Raw genomic sequence first — 20,921 nt, 5'->3', positions numbered from 1 at the left:
CTGCCACTTGGAGAGCAAGCCCCCCTCCACATCCAGGGCTGGTGGCAGGACAGGGCAGAGCGGCTGCCAGGCTCTGCAGATTACAGGGGCTGAGAATAGAATAGAATTTTATTGGCCAAGTGTGATTGGACACACAAGGAATTTGCCGGAGGGCTCTTGCCCTGGAGGGATACACTCTGGCCCAAGAAGGACAGCGGGGCTGGGGGGCTGTTTGGCCTGGACGAGCCTGCCAGGAACGGCCAGGCAGGAGTGACCTCCCACCGCATCACCACGGACACGCCGTGGGGGGGGGGGAGCAGGGAGCTCAGCCCTCCACCTGGAGTGCCAAGCCGAAACCCCGGGCCCTTCGGAAGCTGCTGCGGCTGCTGGAGCCCCACAAAAGGCGGCAGGGAAGTAGCTGCTCTCTGCCCGCTGCCCGCGCCTTCCTCGCGGAGAGCTCCGCGTGTCCATCCTCCGCCGGCCACAAAGTGGGGCCTCCTGGGCCGAGCGCTCCTTTTTCGCTTCGGGAACCCTCGACTCTGAGCGGGCTGGCCTAATGGGCATCTCCGGCCGGCTGAGGGACGGGCAGGAAGAGCTCGGCTGCTGGGCTTTAGCCGAGAGGCGGCGGGACGTGGCTTCGCTCGGGCGCCCTGCCGCTTCTCTCCGAGGGGCTGGCACCGCATCTGCTGGGCAGGGCGGGTGGCTGGGTGGGGCTCTTGCGGCGCCGGACCCACTGCAGGCAGGGCTGGATTCCCCGGACAGAGCAGCAGAAGGGGGCGCCGTGCCCCGGCTTCCAGTTTCCTTTCTGGTCGCCCTTGCTCATCTAAACTCCCCCTGTCGCGGTCCAAGACGCCGGGCTCTTGGTTCTCAGACGAGGCTGTCCTGATATCAACCGTGCCCTCCCCACGGAAGTGCCTGGAGCTGCCCGGCTTCCTTCGCAGGGCCAGAGGCAGCCCAGCCGGGCTGCCCGGCGGGGGCACGAAGGCTTTCCACGGATCGTCAGTGCCCAGCTGGGCGGAAGGAGCAGCTGCCAGCCTGGGCTCCTTGGACCAACTTTGCCCCTCCTCTACAATCTGAAGTTGGCAAGCAGATGTTCCCGATATATATCCCCCTCATTTTAGTGACAGAATAGAATAGAATTTTATTGGCCAAGTGTGATTGGACACACAAGGAATTTGCCGGAGGGCTCTTGCCCTGGAGGGATACACTCTGGCCCAAGAAGGACAGCGGGGCTGGGGGGCTGTTTGGCCTGGACGAGCCTGCCAGGAACGGCCAGGCAGGAGTGACCTCCCACCGCATCACCACGGACACGCCGTGGGGGGGGGGGGGCAGGGGGCTCAGCCCTCCACCTGGGGGGGCAAGCCGGAACCCCGGGCCCTTCGGAAGCTGCTGCGGCTGCTGGAGCCCCACAAAAGGCGGCAGGGAAGTAGCTGCTCTCTGCCCGCTGCCCGCGCCTTCCTCGCGGAGAGCTCCGCGTGTCCATCCTCCGCCGGCCACAAAGTGGGGCCTCCTGGGCCGAGCGCTCCTTTTTCGCTTCGGGAACCCTCGACTCTGAGCGGGCTGGCCTAATGGGCATCTCCGGCCGGCTGAGGGACGGGCAGGAAGAGCTCGGCTGCTGGGCTTTAGCCGAGAGGCGGCGGGACGTGGCTTCGCTCGGGCGCCCTGCCGCTTCTCTCCGAGGGGCTGGCACCGCATCTGCTGGGCAGGGCGGGTGGCTGGGTGGGGCTCTTGCGGCGCCGGACCCACTGCAGGCAGGGCTGGATTCCCCGGACAGAGCAGCAGAAGGGGGCGCCGTGCCCCGGCTTCCAGTTTCCTTTCTGGTCGCCCTTGCTCATCTAAACTCCCCCTGTCGCGGTCCAAGACGCCGGGCTCTTGGTTCTCAGACGAGGCTGTCCTGATATCAACCGTGCCCTCCCCACGGAAGTGCCTGGAGCTGCCCGGCTTCCTTCGCAGGGCCAGAGGCAGCCCCGGCCGGGCTGCCCGGCGGGGGCACGAAGGCTTTCCCACGGATCGTCAGTGCCCAGCTGGGCGGAAGGAGCAGCTGCCAGCCTGGGCTCCTTGGGGACCCCGTCCTGCCCCCAGGCCAGTCAAGGGGAGATGCCCCAGAGGGCAAGCGGCAGGGAGGCCAGGCATTCCCCCAGAGAAAGGGGTCTCTGCACGGATGATGCCAATAAAAGGCTTCCCACAGATCCCACCCTCCAGCTGCATGGACGCTGGGAAGGAGAGCCTGGCCGGCTGTCAGGACCCTGCAAGGTCAGTGAGGTCCCTGGCCCTGGGCTCCCTTGGACCAACTTTGCCCCCCCTCCTCTACAATCTGAAGTTGGCAAGCAGATGTTCCCCGATATATATCCCCCCCTCATTTTAGTGACAGAATAGAATAGAATAGAATAGAATAGAATAGAATAGAATAGAATAGAATAGAATAGAATTTTTTATTGGCCAAGTGTGATTGGACACACAAGGAATTTGTCTTGGTGCATACGCTCTTAGTGTACATAAAAGAAAAGATACTTTCGTCAAGAATCATAAGGAACTACACAATGATAGTCATAGGGAAACAGTCAATATAAATCAAAGGATACCAGCAATAAGTTTACAGTCATACAGTCATAAGTGGAAAGAGATTGATGATGGGAATAATAAGAAGATTAATAGTAGTGCAGATTTAGTAAATAGTTTGATAGTGTTGAAGGGATTATTTGTTTAGCAGAGTGATGGCATTTGGAGGAAAAACTGTCCTTGTGTCTAGTTGTTCTGGTGTGCAATGCTGTATAGCAGCATTTTGAGGGTAGGAGTTGAAACAGTTTATGTCCAGGATGTCAGGGGTCTGTAAATATTTTCACAGCCTTCTTTTTGACTCATGCAGTATACAGGTCCTCAATGGAAGGCAAGTTGGTAGCCGTTGTTTTTTCTGCAGTTCTAATTATCCTCTGAAATCTGTCTGTCTTGTTGGGTTGCAGAACCAAACCAGACAGTTATAGAGGTATAGGTGACAGACTCAGTAATTCTTCTGTAGAACTGGATCAGCAGCTCCTTGGGCAGTTTGAGCTTTCTGAATTGGCGCAGAAAGAACATTTTTTGTTATGCTTTTTTGATGACGTTTTTGATGTTAGCTGTCCATTTTAGATCTTGCGATATGGTAGAACCTAGAAATTTGAAGGTTTGTACTTTTGATACTGTGTTGCCTAGTATTGTGAGAGGTAGAAGTATGGAAGGGTTTCTCCTAAAGTCTACCACCATTTCTATGGTTTTGAGTGTGTTCAGTTCCAGATTGTTCCGGTCGCACCACGAGGCTAGTCATTCAACCTCCTGTCTGTATGCGGATTCATCATTGTCTCGAATGAGACCGATCACTACTGTGTCATCTGCGAACTTGGATGGATCGTTGGAGATGCAGTCATTGGTATACAGAGAGAAGTGGGGAGAGCACACAGCCTTGGGGGGGGGGGCTGTGCTAATTGTAAAGGTATCTAATATGATTCTGCTTAGCTTCACCTGCTGCTTCCTGTTTGTTAGGAAACTTATGATCCACTTACAAGTCTGTTCAGGTACCTGTAGCTAGTTTAGCTTAGTTAGAAGGTTACATTTAGTTAGTTATATTTGAATATAAAAGCAGAGATTTCTCAGAAATAAGGAAAAAGAGCCTGAAAAAGAAAGTCAAGAGTCCAGGACGCTGGGGGTGGGGCGAAGCTTGGTCACCCAGACCAGGGAGCTGAGTGACCCTCGGGGGACAGAGCCCCCCACCCAAACAAGGAGAACAAAACCAAAGGAAAAAGCCCAGGTGTAGCTGATGATACAGAACAGAAAAGAGAACAAAGGAAGGCGAGAACCGGAGGAGAGCATGGCAAAAAGACTAAGGGAATCCTCTTTTCAATATATTCAGAACTGAGAACTGCGCTTCCAAAAATGGATGTTTGGCAGAAGTTGGGAACAGACGGAGAGGAAAATCTTGCCTTTTGGAAACTGTGGAAGTCACAATAGTATCAATGAAAAGTAATTGTGGTGATTCAGGTTGCAAAAGAGCCTCTGTGTGAGAGGGGGCAGGGGAGGGGGAGAGAGAGAGATTTCTGCCTCTGGCCAGGGGGCTCTTTGGGTGCAATTTCCAGCTGCAAGTGCTGGGGGAGCTGGGGCTGCTGCCTGTTTACCAGAGGACCTGGGGGGGGGCAGTGAAGGGGAGTTGAGAACAAATAAAGAGTTCAAATGTGAAACGATTAAAAATAAAATAAACTACATCGAAGGGAAGCGAGATAAGGCGCCTGAGCTTTTTCTTCCTATTTAACATTCATTGGATTGAATAATCAGGCCTCATTATCTCAAATTGGCTGCATATTTGCCCTCAAAATGCTAATTTGAAAGTTGGCTGCAAGCATCGTTCTGCCTATTTTGACTAAAATATTATTTTGTTTTATTGTGGACTGCCAGTAGCTCCAGGGGCTTTTCTAGTTTAAAACAAAATAATAATAATAATAAAAATTCTATCAAAGCCCGGCCCCAGAAGAAAGCGCCTGGCTGCGGAGCCTGCTTTGCGTAGAAATGCCATTTCCAGGCCTTGAAGTAAAATTAGGGCCGTTATCAGCTTCTTTTAGGGAATGGACAATTTATCATTAATCTCACAGAAGGAAATGGAGGGAATATTTTTATTCTTATTATTTCACCAGGGGGCGAGGTTGGGCTGCCCCTCCTACCAAGAAGGGCAACTTCCGACCTCTGCTGAGACGGGGGTGGGGGGTGTCTTTCATTCTGAACCACCCGTCAGCCCTGTGAAAGGCCCCCTTTCTGGCCCCCTAAAAAGGCGGGCAAGGCAGCAGAGGGCCCTGGGCGGTCAGATCAAGGGGGAGCAAAGACCAGCCGGGTGAACCCCACCCACCACACTGTGAAGGAGGAAGCCCCCTCTCACCAGAGTACTGGGGCTGGGGGTGCCCAGATTAAGGGAGTGCAGGCTCCCTTGTCCTCCCCCCATCCAGAGGATCCTTTGCAGTGCATTGATAAGTTATTTGGCTGGGACCCAGGATGGGTCTGAGGCTGCCCCGGATATGTCCGTCTTTCAGGTCCCTTCTGCCCTGGCTAAGAACAACAGCCCAGCAAGATGCAGGTGGGAGTGGGGTGTGCGGGGAAGGGAGAGGAAGGGTCCAGGAGGGGTTGCTGCTGATTCAGGGCCTCTTTGCTGCAACTGGTCAGGCCTTCACTCATCCCTCCCCCTTCTCAGACCGATACCTCACTGGTGCCTGGACTGAGCTGCCCAAAGGGGTGACTTCCTTGTCCGCTCCTTCAGTTGCCCCAGATCAGAGAAGGGGGCGGGGGCTCCAGGAGGACCTGGGAGGCCCCTCAGCAGTTTTTTGCTGCTCAGGTCCACTGGGGAGAACAGGGAGGCAGGGAGGAAGATGAAGAAGGTGGGGAAGTGATCAAGAAGCCCAAGGAGAGGAGAAGCCTCAACAGAGGCAGGGGTGACCTCAATCATGGGGCTGTGGGGGTGGGAGGCATTGGGGTAGACCCCCTTGCAGGCAAAACGTGGGTCCTGTTTGCATCTGGGGTTTTGGCAGTAGTGGGTGTTCAGTCATCTAGAATCGGACGTGTCCAGCAGGGCATAAGGGTCCCCTAATCCTGCCACTTGCTCCTCCCTCCCCCCAGGGCTGAAGACCCTCCAGTTCCTGCTGGCATCTCCACCAGTCCCTCCACAGGGAGTCGTGAACCCTCCTTGCCACTTCCACAGGGCCACCTTCGAGCCACCCCACCCCTTTAGGGCTTCATTACCCCCACCCCAGCTCCTTGACTGGTCCCTGCCCTGCCCTTGTTGCCAGCAGCTGGATGCGTGGCTCGTGGCACAAGATGTGGTCTCTTGCAGCAAAGCAATCAGACCAGACATAACTTTATTTACACGATTACCGTTTCTAAAAATCAATCAATAGATAATAATGTTGGAATAATATAGGGGCTTAAGAGCTCCATTCAGAGGCAGGATTAGGGAGATGGAAGGGCAATTGCCCCACACGGCGTCTCAATCCTGCCTTAGCGATGCAAGGATTCGCTTGCCAGATTACCCAGCATTTCGTGGGGTGGCTACAGATGACCTCTTTCAGATGCGGCACTGAAGCCTGTTTGCACAGTGGACTGCAATTGTAGCCAAGATTACACAGGCCGGGCTGGGGGAAGCGGGGTGGGCTGCAACACTTAAACATGGAAATCCCCCACTCTCGATTCTGAGGGCATCTCCCTCTGCGTTTGGCAATGACTTTCCCGCCCGGACAGATGGACGTGCCCCAGGCCGGTCCAAAGGGTGCCCAGAAGGGCGAAGAGCAGAAGCATGCCTGGCTTGGCAGGCTGCAGCACAGCCCCCTGCCCCAGGGATGATGGGCAAGCAAAGGACGCCACCCCATCTTTTGCGGGAATGAGGCATGGTCGGAGGACGGCAACAGGACAAGGTCACGAGCAAATCTTGGGAGCCTCTCTCTGTCCCAGAACAGTGGTTCCTTCACAGATGGAGGCAGGAGAAGGGAGGCCAAGCGGGGAAGCTCTCCCCCTCAAGAAATGGCCCCTCAGCTGCCCACAGCACCAGCATACAAAGGGGAAAGCCTGACCCCTTCTTTCTCCTTCCCTCCCTCCCTCCCTCCCTCCCTCAGTGAAGGCGGGTGGGTGGGTGGGCTGAAGCCCAGCTGCAGGCCTAACTACCCCCCTCCCCTCCTGGGCAAGAGCAGAGCAAGAGCAGAGTGCAAGGCCCCCAAGGAGAGCTCTCCCGGAGGGCATTTGGAGGATATTGGCCAGGGGCCATTAATGAAAATTGTTGTGTTTACACAAATGCTCTCTGTTTATTGGATTCCTTTCTGAAAAGCTGAGGTTGCAATTCTTCAGAGATATGTCAGTGAATCAATAGATTTAAAAGCAAAATTGTGACTCTGGACTTCCTCAGCAGTGCAGCAAGAAGCGGTTTGAGCAGATGACCTTAATGGGGGCACAGATTCTTCTAACTGCCATAATAAAGATACCAATGTCAAACTTTAACACTCTGGAGGTTTTAAAATGCTGCCGGGAATTACATTTTCACATTTGGATTTGCAATCATTGTCTTCCTTGAATTATGAGACTGACGCTCTTTCCTGGGCTGCAGAAACAGCTGCTTTTAATGTCTATCAGAAATCTCGTGTTTGAATTTGAATGTCTAAGACAGGGCTGGGAATGATTCGCCCCTGTATGATCTGTGGACTTCAACTCCCAGAATTCCTGAGCCAGGCAGTCATGGAGGGCCATTGCTCCCCACCCCAGTCTAAGGGAACAGGATCCACCTAACAAATGAAAACAAGTCACAAGTTGTCCAGGGGTGTGTGTGGGTGGGTGTGTGGGTGTGTATTCTTCTCTGTTTTCTTATCAAACCTTGACTGGAGGTTGTAATTAGGCACTAATAACCAGGTGTTTTGACATATTTCTTTCCCTTTTTCAAAGTTTGAAAAATAGTTCGGTTGCGCCCTTTTTCCACTCCCAGCACTAGGCAATCACCTCTGATGGCCCCCATGGGCCATGGGGGCTTCTTGCAGCTGCAGCAGTTTTTAGCCACTGTAGAAAAGAAGATTTGGGGGGTGGGAAATGTTTCTGAGGATCCAAATGGGACTAGAACACTTGAAAGGGCCAAATCATCATTTGTCACCTAATAAAGTGATCATTTTCATTTCCTTCATTGAAGTTTCCTTTTAAAAAGTTCCAAATTCAAATGTTTTGTCTTTACTGGAGCCTGAAGCAAAATTTCAACCAAGACTCCACAAAGAATTCAGTTGGGGGTGGGGTGGGGGGTGGGGGGAAATCTCATTCCAGAAGAGCTCCTGCCAAGCATTTGTAGATAAAGGGAGTCCCCTGCTGGTGAGAGCTGGAAATGGCTTCCACCTTCCTACATCCGAGGAGGAGGAGGAGGAGGAGGAGGAGGAGGAGGAGATCAGAAAAGCCCAAAGCTTTCCAGGAAAGAGTGTCTCCCCCCCCCCCCCGCTCTGCAGGTGGTCTGGCAAGGAAAACCTCCTGGGCCAAAGGCTCTCTAATTCCCAAGTGCATAAGGGGGAGAGGGCATTCAGACTGGCACAATTTGATTAGTGTGCCTCTGTAGGAAAATACAGGGGGTCTTCAACTTACGACCACAATTGAGCCCAACATTTCTATTGTTAAGTGAGACATTTGTTAAGTGACTTTTTAGGACCTTCCTTGCCACAGTTGTTAAGTGAATCAGTGCCATTGATAGGTTAATAACGGATGTTAAGTGAATCTAGCTTCCCCATCAACTTCGCTGGTCAGAAAGTCGCAAAAGGGATCGTGTGACCCAAGGACACTGCGGCTGTCATAAATAGAAGCCAGTTGCCAAGCATCTGAATTTTGATCATGTGACCATGGGGATGCTGCAACGGTCGTAAGTGTGAAAAATGGTCACATGTCACTTTTTTTCAGTGCTGTTGTCACTTTGCAAGGTCACTAAACAAATGGTTGTAAGTCAAGGCCTACCTGTAATACAGTTGTCCCTCAGTTACCAACCACAGTTGGGACGGGCAACTTCTTGGCTAAGTGATGCGGTCCTTAAGTGAGACATCATGGGACTTCACGGCTGGCCTCTGCATTGGCTGCGCTTATCGGAAGCCGGCTGTGAAGCATGGGAGTGGGGATCCCACCGCCGTGCTGAGATGTGCTGATCCCACCGCCGTGCTGAGATCTCCATGGCTTAGGACCTGGGTACTTACGGGACCGCCTACTGCTACCACATGCCTCCCACCGACCTGTACGCTCCCATAGAGAGGGACTTCTCAGGGTGCCGTCCGCCAAACAATGCCGGCTGGCGGCCCCCAGGGGAAGGGCCTTCTCTGTGGGGGCACCCACACTCTGGAATGAGCTTCCCCCGGGTTTACGTCAAATACCTGACCTCCGGACATTTCGTCGCGAACTAAAACACATCTTTTTATTCGCTGGCTAACAAATTAGTTTTAAGGGGAAATTTTATTAATTTTAAATGGGGTTTTTAGTATGGAAAATTTTAATTTCAGGCTAATTTAATAAGTTTTTAAAAGGTATTTTAATTTGTATATTGTGTTGTTTTTACTTTTGCCTGTACACCGCCCTGAGTCCTTCGGGAGAAGGGCGGTATAAAAATTAAATAAAATAAATAAAAATAAATAAATGTGAACCTGCCGATTGGTGCCCTGAGGAATCTCTCTGAGTAATTCATTATGAGATTCCCAGGAGTTGAAAAGCACCAGACCTCTTGCTGCCCGGCTTCTTCAAAATCCATCCGGAAGGATCACAATGGTGAAACTGCATGACTCCCACATTAAAGGCATTCTGCTGGCCCCTGAGAGGGACATGAGGAGCAGCCGCCCTTTAGGGGCCCCATCGAAGGGACATGAGCAAAGGGGATGTGGGCAGCGCCTAGGTCAGAGGGCTGGGGAGATGCTGGGTCAGGGCTGGGTCTGACCCTCGGGTCACAAAGGCAGACCCCGAGGTCTCCCAAAGACTGGAGGTGGCTCCAGGGGGAGACCGGCGGCACAAGAGCCCCCTAGCCAGCCGGGCTGCCAGTCCTGTAGGCAACTTGGCTCAGCTTGTGTGGCCCTGCTATAAGCCGCCCAGAGTTGCCTCAAAGCAAGAAGGCTGGCAAAGAAATCTAATAAATAAATAAAATAATAAATAAAAGCCTTTTGCCACTTCCACAGCTCATTCTCTCCTTTCAGCAGCCTTTTGGAACCCACCCAGAGGCCTTTCAGTCCCGGAGAGGGCCTCCAAAGACCATCAGGCCTGGCCTCCGAGCCTGGTTGGCAGTGTCAGCAGGTTGCCATGGAGACCGGCCATCCCACTTCCCAATGGCAGAGCAGCAGCTCAGCTGGGGGATGGGGGTTCAGCTTCCCTTCCCCTGAATGCAGACCCTTCTACCTTGTGTGGGGAAGCCTAGGCAGCAAAGCCCCCAGCCCACTCCCCTCCAAATCCCCTGGCACATTTGGGTGCCGGCCACTCAAGGCTGTGGCACCAGTTCACGCTTTCCCCTTGTGCTTCTTTCTGGGGTGCAATCGAGCACCCATGAGGGGGACACTGTGGAGGAATCACAGAGGCTTCCATTCTGAGGTCAGGTTGCCCAAGTGGGTGTCCACTCCATGCAGGGGATACGGGGGGGGGTCTTCCCTCTTTCCCCAAAGTGCACCTGCCCAGTCCACAGCCAAGGAATGCAACTGGCAGATGGGCAGTGCTTTGATCTCTGCAGCTGCAGCTTTGGGGAGTTTTAGGGCATCTGTGTGTGTTCGCATTCTTGTGTTGTGCAAACACAGCTTGTTTGGTCCGGTGGGGGTTCAGGCTATTGTGCAGTGCCTGCTAATTGGATGGGCAGACTGGCAAAGGTGTCATGTAAACGCAGTGCAAACTCCAGCACCTGACCCTTCCTGGCTGTGACATAAAGCAGAAATAGGGAATATTCTCTCTCTCTCTCACACACACACACTTTGCCACTTTGAGCTCTAGACGGAGAGCTGGATAGCCATTCCTCCCCTTGTATGCACCTCCGTCGCCTGGTGGGCACACAGAGCTGGCTCCCCCCACTCAGCCTCATGATAGATTGTGAGCATTGCTAAAACGCAGCAGGTCTGCTCTGAAGGGAGAAAAGGGCCGGCGGGCCTCCCACCCGCTCAAGGGCAAAAGCTGAAGGGTCAGTTTGGTCCAGTGGTGAAGGCACCAGAGTAGAAAGCAGGAGATCCTGAGTTCTAGTCCTGCCTTGGGTGTGAAAGCCGGCTGGGTGACTTTGAGCCTGTCACACTCCCTCAGCCCAACCCGCCTCACAAGGTTGTTGTTGTGGAAAAAATAGGGGGAGGAGGGAGGTGTGTCTGATATGTTTGTCATCTTGAGGTAATCTGTAAAAATAATAAAGGATGCAAAGAAACCAAGTCCAAGGCTTGGGGGTCTCTTCCACCACAATCAACAGAAGCCCCTGGAAGAAGGATGCAATAGGCTAAACCCCGTTTATTTTGCAAGTTGCAACACACCTGGAGGGTTCGAGGCCTCTGGCCCAGAATAACCACTCATTTTCTAAATAGCCACTCATTTTATTTTCTATAAACTAGACTTTATTACAGTAGGAAAATATCAGAAAAAATAATAAATTAAGTTGCAGGTTTACAGCTTTGTAAAAATTCAGCTAGTCCTACATAAATAAATAAGTGTAAAGAGCTATTTACAAGAATCCTACAAGTAAGCAAAAGAGGCAGCTATTTTCTCCATTTTCCTGAGATTGCAGAGTAGCACCAATGACCCACAGCTCTCCTCCTCTTCCTCCTTTTAAAGTCCTGCAGCAGAATTGGTGGGCAGGCCTTGGCCAAAGGGAGCCTCCTGGGGGACAGACACGTGTGTGTGTGTGTGTGTGTGTGTGTGTGTGCGCGCGCGCACGCGCGCTTTGTCTTTTTGGCCAGGTGCCAAGTGGGAGCAGAGCCTTCAAGTGAATGGCAGCCAGTGATGAGGAAAGGGCACAGACTCCCCCATAGCTTGCTTCCTGACAACAAGGGCTTGGTTCACCCAGCCCTTCCTCACCCAGCTGCACACCAGCAGCCATTCCAGCTGTCCGGGATGGGCACTGGACAGGAGTTGTGGGGAGGAGGCTGGGCAAATGCAGGGCCTGGCAACAAGACCCCCCCCAATCCTCATGACTGGTGCAGACAGAGAGGGCCTGCCCTGCCCCACCCAAAAGCTGAGGCTGCCCCAGAGTTGAGGGGTTCAAGGCTGGGAACCTGGTGAGCCCAGAGCAGAAGTGCTTCCTCTGGTGATGGACAAGAACATAGGCCTGGTTCCATTTCTGCATTAATCTCCCCAATGGGGGGGGGATGCCTGTGCGGCTGGACAAGAACATCCCCCCCTCCCGAGGCACAGGACAGTCTGAGAAGGGTGGGTGGATTGATTTAACTAAAATGGGGAAAACCCTCAAACAAACTCATCAGTGGAGCACAGCTGTATACCACCATTTGGAGGCAGGCAGGGCCCCCCAAGGGATCCTAAGAAGGAATCCACTGGATCCATCACAGCTGGAGACTCCAAGCCAGAGGGAACAATGGGGCCCATCTGCAGCTTCTGGGGCAGAGCAGGGGCCAGGCTGGAAACCAGACACGTGGCGAGGGGAGAGTCAGCGTATCCAGGCAGGCTTTCAGAAGGCAGGTTAGCTGACCCAGGCCCCCTTCAGAAGCCCAGACTGTGCCATTCCCCCACCCAACAGAACCAGGCAGGGCCTTCTGATCTGGGTCTCCACCTGCACTGACCGTCTGGTTTCTTCCAGTGGGCAGGAGGGGCCACCCCCCCCCAGGGGCCTGGCTTGCAAAGATCCTCGGGGCAGGAGGCAAGGCTAAAGGTCCACATTGAGGTCCTCATCCTCCCTGTCACTATCCTGCCCATCCAGCCGGCCAGAGGGGGTCGTCCGTGTTGCCCCGAACTGCGAGGAGAGCTTGGCTGCCTTCTGCTCCAGGCTCTGCTTGCGCCATTTGATTCTGCGGTTCTGGAACCAGACCTTGACCTGAAACGAGAGCGAGAGAGAGCCCTGAAGCCCAAGCATTCCCCGGCCCCGTTGGGCTGCTGAAAGGGGCCTTAGCAATGCCTGGAGGCCCATAGATACTCCACTTACTAGACTTCTTACTACACTACTAGATTACTAGATACATTACTAGACTACTTACTACACTTCTAGATCTCACTGAGGAAAGGAAGCAAAAAAAAAAAAAGCCATTTGTCTGAAATGGTGTAGGGTTTCCTGCCTCGGCAGGGGGTTGGACTAGAAGACCTCCAACGTCCCTTCCAAATCTGTTATTATGTTATTATGGGAACAGGACATTCGTATCCAGCTCCAGACACAGCTCTGGGGACAGAGGAAGCCTCCCGGATCTTCGCAGGACTTTAAACCCCCATCAAAGAGCCATTATTCTTCCCCTGAATTTTATTTATGTCATTTATCCGATTTGTACAGCTACCCATCTCATAAAAAAGTGCCTCTGGGAAGGGTACAATTCCTCATCAGGCCAGAAAGAGGCAAGGAGAAAATGGGCCCAATTTTTGATAGAGACGTGTGTTGATGGTCCCCCTTGTGCTGAATTTATGCTGATGAGCAGAGTTCCACTTTTTACTTTGCGGGAAGCTAAGTATGAACAGCCTCACGTAGCCATTCCTTCCAAAACCTTTTCTGTCATTCAACTGCTGTATCTAGGCAACTAAATCAGAACAAAACTAATTCTTCCATCAACATCAGAAGCTCTGCAGGTGGAACCAGGTGCTTCATTTGTTCTGCCGATTTTACTATTTATTTCCAGCCTTGGAGGAAAATAAAAATCAGGCCTGGCCATCAGCTTTGACAAGCAGCCTTCAGTCTAAAAAGTAAAAGGTTTAAAGAGGGAGCCCTCAATAGTTGGTTGCCAACAGAGGCGGAGTAACACACTCTGTGCTGCCCAGAATGACAGCAGGGACTCCCCTCACTGGCCACAGCAGCTGCAGCCTTCAAGCCAGAGATGCCCCCACCACCACCCATCAGTTGATGATCCTGCCAGTTTCTGGCTGCTGCTTTCAGAGGAGGGCACCCTGCTTCTTCCTGATGTGAGAGAACCCTGGGAACCCCCCCCAGGTTACTTCTCCAGGCCCCGAGAGGAGGGGGGCTCCCTACCTGGGTCTCTGTGAGCTGCAGGGTGGCTGCCAGGTCCAAGCGCTCCGAGCCCACCAAGTACTGCTGCTTCAGGAACTCTTTCTCCAGACGCTCCAGCTGCTCCGGGGTAAACACGGTGCGGACTCGCTTCAGCTTGCAGGGACCTCCGGGTCTCCAGGGAAGGGCCGGCCCCAGGGAGCCCGTGCACCGCGAGAATTCCAGGCCTGCAATTGCGAAAGGAGTCCGAGAGTGACCGGGAGGGAAAGCGGACTTCAGCCCCTGCCCCGCAGGAGCTTCTCCTTGCCGGAGCCTCGGAGAGCGGCTCACCCGATCCTTCCGGGAAGGGCACCCCGACGGCCTTTCCCGGAGGTCCTCCCGGCCACAAAGACCAGACTTCGTTTCCTGCTAGATGCTGGATCAGGACCACCGCCGCGCGCCCCACCCACCCCTTTTCCCCATCCGACAGTCGCAAAACCTGCTGGTTCTGCCTGGCGGCGGGAGAGGCGTAGCTGAGCCCGATTCAGACGCCTCTGCCTGGACGGCAGGCGGAGCGGGCTCTATAATGCTGTGGAGCGTCCAGGTTCACCCGCAGTCTACCTCGCGGGCTCAGGAACGAACTCGACGGACGGGCCTCGGGATCCCCCAGCGGGCAGACCGATCGGGCGGCTTCCTCACCTGACCTCTTGCAGGCGGGCGCGGCGCACCGGCAGGTCGGGGCCGAGAGGAAGGGCTGCTGCGCGGCCAGGTACAGGGCCGGGAAGCGCAGCGTGGCTGCCACGCAGCCGAAGTGCAGCGCGGGCGAGGAAGAGGTGGTAGCGGCGGCCCAGGTGCCGGGAACCGGCGACTCCCGACGGGGCGGCTCCGACCTGGCTAGCAGCGACTCGATATCGAAGCGGCTCCTGGTCTTGGAGGGCGGCGGCAGCTGGGGCCGGCGGGGCACCACGAGCGGCGGGGCGGCGGCGGGGTCCGGTGGTGAACTGAGCAGCATCCTCGGACGGGGCACGGAGTCTGCGGCGGGGAGGGGGCGCCAGGGCCTTATAGGGGTGCGAGGCAGGCCCGCGCAAGGCCGGAGGGCGTGGCCCGGCCCCGCCTGCCCAAAGGTGCGCGGCCCCGGACCGCCCTGGCATAGGAGCGGCCGTCGGGCGGAGAACGCGGAGTGACCCAGCCGCCGGCTTTTCTCGGCTGAGGCTGCGGGCTCTCTCGGCGCGAGCTGAAAGGCGGCCTTGCCCAGCGGTGTGAGAAGGGCAGAGCGGAGGCCCCAGAGCCCGAAGCTTCGCGCGGGTAGTGGCTTCGAAGACGGCGCTCCGAGTCCCAGCTTGAAGCGGTGCCAAGCCCTGGCGGTGCCCGGCGGAGAACCGGGGCTCCCTCCCTCTTTTCTGCCTCCCCGGCGCATTGGTCTGGCGGTCTTGAGACCGGAGGGCGCTGCTTGTTGGGGATGTGGGGCTCGTGTATCATGGTGTCCCACGGAGGCTTCCGCAGTCACGGTATGCAACACAAAGTCATTCCGTCCATCCATTTTTCATTGATTCAGCTTTATGGATGGATTCCGAATACTTTCAGACCTTTCAGCAAAACGATCCAGCGGTTTGGATTCTGGCCCCTCCCCCTTCAGTCAGTGCCAATAAAGGCAGGTGGCCACAGTGCCTTTCCAGGGGAGGAGGGGGCCACCACTCAAGAAGCCCCTTTGCCCCGAGTGGGCTATCAGTGGCCCATTTTTGATGGGGATGCAGAATTCCTAGATGAAAGAGGCACCAACTCCTTGTGAGGCCCAGAGCACTTGGAGGCCTCTCCCTGTTGCTTTCCACATAAAATGGGAAGGTGAGTTTTTCCAGCTTCCCAGTCTAGCCTGGGATCTCCTAGTGGTCTCCAGTTCTGCATAGCTTTTCTGAGACTGCCAGGGCCCACTAGTTGTGGACTGCACAGCATGGAGCCGCCAATTCCTCTTGCAGAAATTGTATGCCAGCATGGCAGGAATGCCATGGCAGGGAGGGACTGAAAGGGTGTCAGTCCACGTACTGTGGCCAGTGTGGCCTGGAGGGGATGCCCCTGTGTCCAACCAAAGCATGGACATTCTTTAGGCCCAGTCACCCCACAGACTTCCCACGGAAGTAAGGCCATGGGGGTCCATCCATCTGTGCTTAAGCTGGTCACTCTCCGGGAGACATGGGGACTTTGGGACTGCAAGGACCCAGGAAGGGCAGTGGGGGAATCATCCTGGCAGTCTCCTCTTTTCACAAACATCGGCGGCGGGGGGGGGAATGTTTACCTCCTTCTGGAAGTGAGATGTAGGTATTGCCAGCCTACATTGCGGGGCGGGGGGGGGCGGGGGGGGCGGAGAAAGGGGGCACTGAAGGTGTGAAATTTCTCAGGGCTAAAGAAGTGAAATGAACCTGCAGGATGTCTAGTGCAAACGGGGAGGGGGGAACCATAGGAGGGCCCCCTTTTCTGAAAAGCCCTGCGGGAGAAGGATGGAGGAAGGAGCCCTTTGTGGAACTGGGACTGTAAAAAGCTCCCCCCCCCAGCCCCAAGAAGGCCCTGTTCCATCTAATAGTCATTAGCATCAATTAGGAGCCTTTGAAGTGGCCAGGAGCTTTGTCCTGCCGCAGAAAAGGAGCCCTCCTTTCGGGCAGCCCATAATAATCACATCTGGCGGGAGGAGGGGCTGCCGCCGCCCCTTCGCTTTCATCTCTTCGCAAGGTGCTTGGAATGTTAATAGGGGGAGAACCAGGAAATGCTTTTCCCTCCTGGAGACCTGGCGTGGGGGGGCAGAAGGCCCCCATCCATCCTCCCCTAGCAAGAAGGGGACCGCCATTCTCGCAAAGGCGTCCCCTGCCTAGGGCCGTTCTTCCGCCGGGGGCGAGGCTTCCCAGCGAGAATCCCCGCTTTCCTTCGCAGCCCACGAATGAGCGCAGCGGCTAACGGGGCCAGAGTGACAGCGCAACCGCCGGACCGGGCGCCGAGCCAGGTTGCCCGCAGCACCGGAGCCAGTCGCCGCCGGCCTGGTTTAGGGAGTCTGGCCGGCCGCCCGGCCTCTCCCAGCGAAGAGCTCCGACTTACGAGAGCATTGGTAGGCGCGGGATTTCCCAGTCCCGGAATGTAACCGGGTGGTTTTGAGCCGTTTTCCCTCTGCCCAGCCTGCTTCACAGGGTGGTTGTTAGGATAAAATCGGAGCGAAGGCCGCCTACACTGCCTTGAGTTCTATGGGCAAAACGGGGTTCTAACAACCAGGTAAGAAAGATCCCAGCTGACCCCAGATCCAATCATGGATCCCACCTCTCACAGCCGGGGACTCCAAGGTGGAAGAGGGGCAGGTGCTACTCAGAACAACCAAGGCTGGGTCAGAGGCCACAGTGCCCAGGCAGGCCCTTGGGCCTAGCAGCTCCCACCTCTCCCCAGCATGGCCAGAGGTGCCACAGTGGTGTTTGTCCCTTTGGTGCCTTCCTCTCTTGATCCAAGAACCATGTTGCCTGAACCCCCCCAGATGTTTTCCACTGGGCAGTTAGCCAGAGGAGGTAGTGCCTGGGGTTTTTTGGGGGGGAGGTCAGACTGAGGGGATAGCCCCTCTAAAGGAGGATAAAGCAGTCTTAATTCTGCAGGAGAAAAGATGCATAGGAGTGGGGTTTTGGCTGCTGTGACCTCCAAGGCTGTCTGTCTTTGGGCCAGAAGATGGGGGCGGGCACAGCTCCCATCTTGCTGCCAAAGGTAGCCCTTCCAGGAGCCAGGAGAGCACCAGGAGAGGGTTCCCCTCCCCCACATCTCCCTACCTTTTCCCTACATCTGCATTCCCCCCCCCCTTTGCATTCCCTGCCATGGGGGTGGGGCGAGGGGGGAGAATCTTCCTTCAGCACCAGAAACAGAATTATGAGGGCTTTTGGTGAATTTTGACATTGCTTTGTTTCTTAGTTTTTATCTTTTAAATTATCTGTTTTAATCGTTTTTATATGTATTTTGATTGTCCTATTACCCACACTGCCCAGAGTTACTATTCAAGTGTCAATTAATTAATTGAAAGTTGATTGAATGATTATGCTATCTTCCCAGGATGCTCATCCTGCTTGTAAGAAAAACTGAAATTCTACAGGCTACTCAAGGAGTGTGTGTGTGTGAGAGAGAGAGAGGGAGAGAGAGAGGGAGGGAGGGAGAGGCCAGGCCCTCAAGGGCAGCAATTAGCATGGACAATGACCTTCATCAGCAAGCCTGGGCCTGTCCAGCTTTGTGGATTGCTATGTCTGGGCCTATAGGGCTGCAAGCCAATGCCTCCCCTCCCTGACAGGTCTGCATCACCCTCCCCAAAATGTGGCTGCCATTCCTCCTGCTTATGATGGCTCTTCTGGAAGTGGCCTCCATGGCTGTGGGTCCCTTCCCTGGTTGGGAGCGGGTGACCAAAGCAGCTCCTGAGAAGACTCATGGGTGGGAGAGGGTGGAGGGGGCTAAAGAAGAGAACATTGTTTCATCAATGCCCTGCTGATGGCCAGCTCAGACTCCCTAACTAGAGGACTGATCCAGGCTTGGGCTCAGCTCCCTGGTCCACAGCTGGTTCTTGCCAAAACAACAGCAGTTATTTCTCCCAGGGGCCAACCAGAGGCCTCCAAGACGTTCCCCAGAAGAAGACTGAGACCCCCTCCTTCCTTGCAGCTGCCCCCCTGCATGTGAGATTCGGAGGGAGCTCTCCCAAACTGGTGGTAAGATGGAGTCGAGGCTCCTAGCCCTGGATAGACGGTCCTTCCTGAACTTATCCAATCCTTTTTGGAGCTGTTCTAGCTAGTGGTCATCATCTCCTTTAATTAATTAAATTAATAAATCGGGGTAAGGAAGAATGCTAGTGGTAGGGTCCTTGGGGCTTGTGATGAGATGCTTCCTTTTGTCTGCTTCCCTAACGGGTTGCCCACTCCTCCCCCCTCCGTCCTAATCTCTGGCCACAGGGAGCAAAACTTGTCCAGGGCTACTCTGTCCAAGGCATGCATGGCTTTATACACCTCAGTTATGTCCCGTCTCCCCTCCACCGTCTCCCCCCCCCCCCGGCAGCTTCAGTGCAAGTGATGAGGATGGGAGAGATCATCAGACCGATGGCTGGCATTCTCCCATAGGTAATGAAAGCTCAGAGAGCACCAAGGACTCCCTCCCTCCACTGTCCGGATTCTGCCAGGGCGGCCCTGGATCACAGGGGTCTTGCTGATGCCCAAACCTCTCAGGCCCTGTGCTGAAGATGCAAAGGGTGTTTTTGTGTGAAGTGTGTGAGGCTGTCCCTTTCCACAGTTCCTGTTCCTTTCCCCCCCTTGGATGGATTTAACTTTATGTTTGAGGAATAAAAGGCACTTCCAAATGTGAGGGTAGAACAGGGGCTTCCATGGTGCACTGCCCACATTCAGGGCGGGGGCAAGGGCAAAACTGATCCTATTTCAGAAAGAGCAGATGGGATCTGCCTGGCTCCCTTGGTGTGCAGTGGCACTTTTATGGGATCTTCCAGTCAGGAATAAAGAAGCGGAACTGATTAAGCATGAAACAAGATTACCTGCCAAAGGGGGGGGGGGAGTGGCTGAGATGAGCTCCTGGTGCTTCCCTGCAGAAAGATTTCCAGGGCTCTTCCTGAAGGAGTCTCCCCTTCCCAAGTGGAATGCAAGAAAACCAAGTTCCTGAAACAAACCCAGCTGGAGCGGCTGTATGTGTGTTTGTGTGTGGGGAGCGAAGGGGATCAAATCCATTCACACTCAGCATTTTTCCCTCTGGTCCAATTCACTTGTGGCATCTGGAGATAAGGGGGTTGAGCGGGTGCGGGGGGGGGGAGAAGCATTTTCTAGACCTGTCTGTTTAAGTTACAAGCCAGGAAGGAGCTAGGTTCGCACGAGTTTTATCTGCTACACCAACAGAACAACACGTGGAAAATTGCTCCATTCCCAAGTTACTTTATAGCACCCAAAGTTGGAAACTCCATCCCAGGACTGCAGTGAAATTCATTTGAATAGAATAGAATATAATTTTTTATTGGCCAAGTGTGATTGGACAGACAAGGAATTTGTCTTGGTGCATATGCTCTCAGTGTACATAAAAGAAAAGATATGTTCATCAAGGTACAACATTTACAACACAATTGATGGTCAGTATATCAATATAAATCATAAGGATTGCCAGCAACAAAGTTACAGTCATACAGTCATAAGTGGAAAGAGATTGGTGATGGGAACGATGAGAAGATTGATAGTAGTGCAGATTCAGTAAATAGTTTGACAGTGTTGATGGAATTATTTGTTTAGCAGAGTGATGGCCTTCGGGGAAAAAACTGTTCTTGTGTCTAGTTGTTCTGTTGTGCAGTGCTCTATAGCGTCGTTTTGAGGGTAGGAGTTTAAACAGTTTATGTCCAGGATGTGAGGGGTCTGTAAATATTTTCACGGCCCTCTTCTTGATTTGTGCTTGGTGTCCCGGCTCAGCCACTGAAAGCCACCTGGTGTGAGAATAACCGCGAGGAAGAAGGCAGCCTGGACAACGGCTTGACCAATGGAATCTGGGATCCAGGGGACGGAGACGGGGTGGAGGAAGCCTCCCGGAAGGAACCTTCCCGAGTTTCCCAGAGAGTTTTTCTAGTCGAAGGGGAGGAGGGCTTCGGGAAGAATCTGCTGCCGGAGCCTTGCAACAAGGGCAGCCACAGAGACTTCTGGATGTGCAGAAAAGGCAGAGATAACGAATCAGGTCTCTTCTCCCATCATTTTGCTCTTTCACAAAAAAAAACCCTTCTGTGTTGCTGGAGGAGAGCCTGCGGGAGGTTGCTAGAAGCAAAAAGATGTGCCTTTCTTCCCCCTTCTTTGAACTCTAGAGAGACCCTGAGAAGAGGGCGAGTAGCAGCCTCGGATTGCCCTTCTGGAGGGTTCAAAAGTGGGACAGAAAACCTGCCCATCCGCAGAAGGAAGGAGGGGAGCACAGCTGGCTGGGCCAGGACAGCAGAGCCCCCTCCATGCTTGCCCTGGAGGGTCTTTCCATGCAGCCCCTGAGGTTTCCCCTCTCTGATGTGGCTGCTACTGCTGTAGCTGAGCCTAAGGTCCTATCTAGAGCCCCCACCACATGCACACCCCTTGGTGGGCTTGGCATGTAGAGCTCTGCTAATCCTGAAGTGAGAGGAAGTGCCCAGCCCCAGCAGGACAATGCCCGTAAGGGCAGTGTAATCCTCCTCATCGAAGTGGCAGGGAAGGAAGCCAATGGGATTAGCTGAGGGAGGGGGCCCAGGTGGGAAGATGGGAGGGGCCTCAGCCCAGCCAGCCGCCCTTTGTCCTTCCTGCCCTCCCAGCTGGGATTAGCAGTGGCCTGAAAGCCTCGAAAGGCACTTCCCTCTTCAGGGGCCGATGGC

General features: G+C 54.4%; 1 protein-coding gene across 1 annotated transcript; it reads right to left on the bottom strand.

Moving 5' to 3' along the window:
* Positions 1-12,304: 12,304 nt before the first annotated feature.
* On the bottom strand, positions 12,305-15,101 carry LOC131203116 (homeobox protein not2-like). Its single transcript, XM_058193053.1, has 3 exons — positions 14,120-15,101; positions 13,607-13,809; positions 12,305-12,472 (listed from the first exon to the last, which is right to left on the bottom strand). Exons 1-3 carry the CDS (start codon positions 15,099-15,101, stop codon positions 12,305-12,307), a joined length of 1,353 nt encoding a protein of 450 aa, XP_058049036.1.
* Between the last annotated feature and the right edge of the window lie 5,820 nt (positions 15,102-20,921).

Source organism: Ahaetulla prasina, chromosome 8, assembly GCF_028640845.1.
Source record: "Ahaetulla prasina isolate Xishuangbanna chromosome 8, ASM2864084v1, whole genome shotgun sequence".
NCBI lineage: Eukaryota > Metazoa > Chordata > Lepidosauria > Squamata > Colubridae > Ahaetulla > Ahaetulla prasina.
Note: the sequence above shows the minus strand (reverse complement) of the source record. Positions and strands in the feature narration are given on the sequence as shown.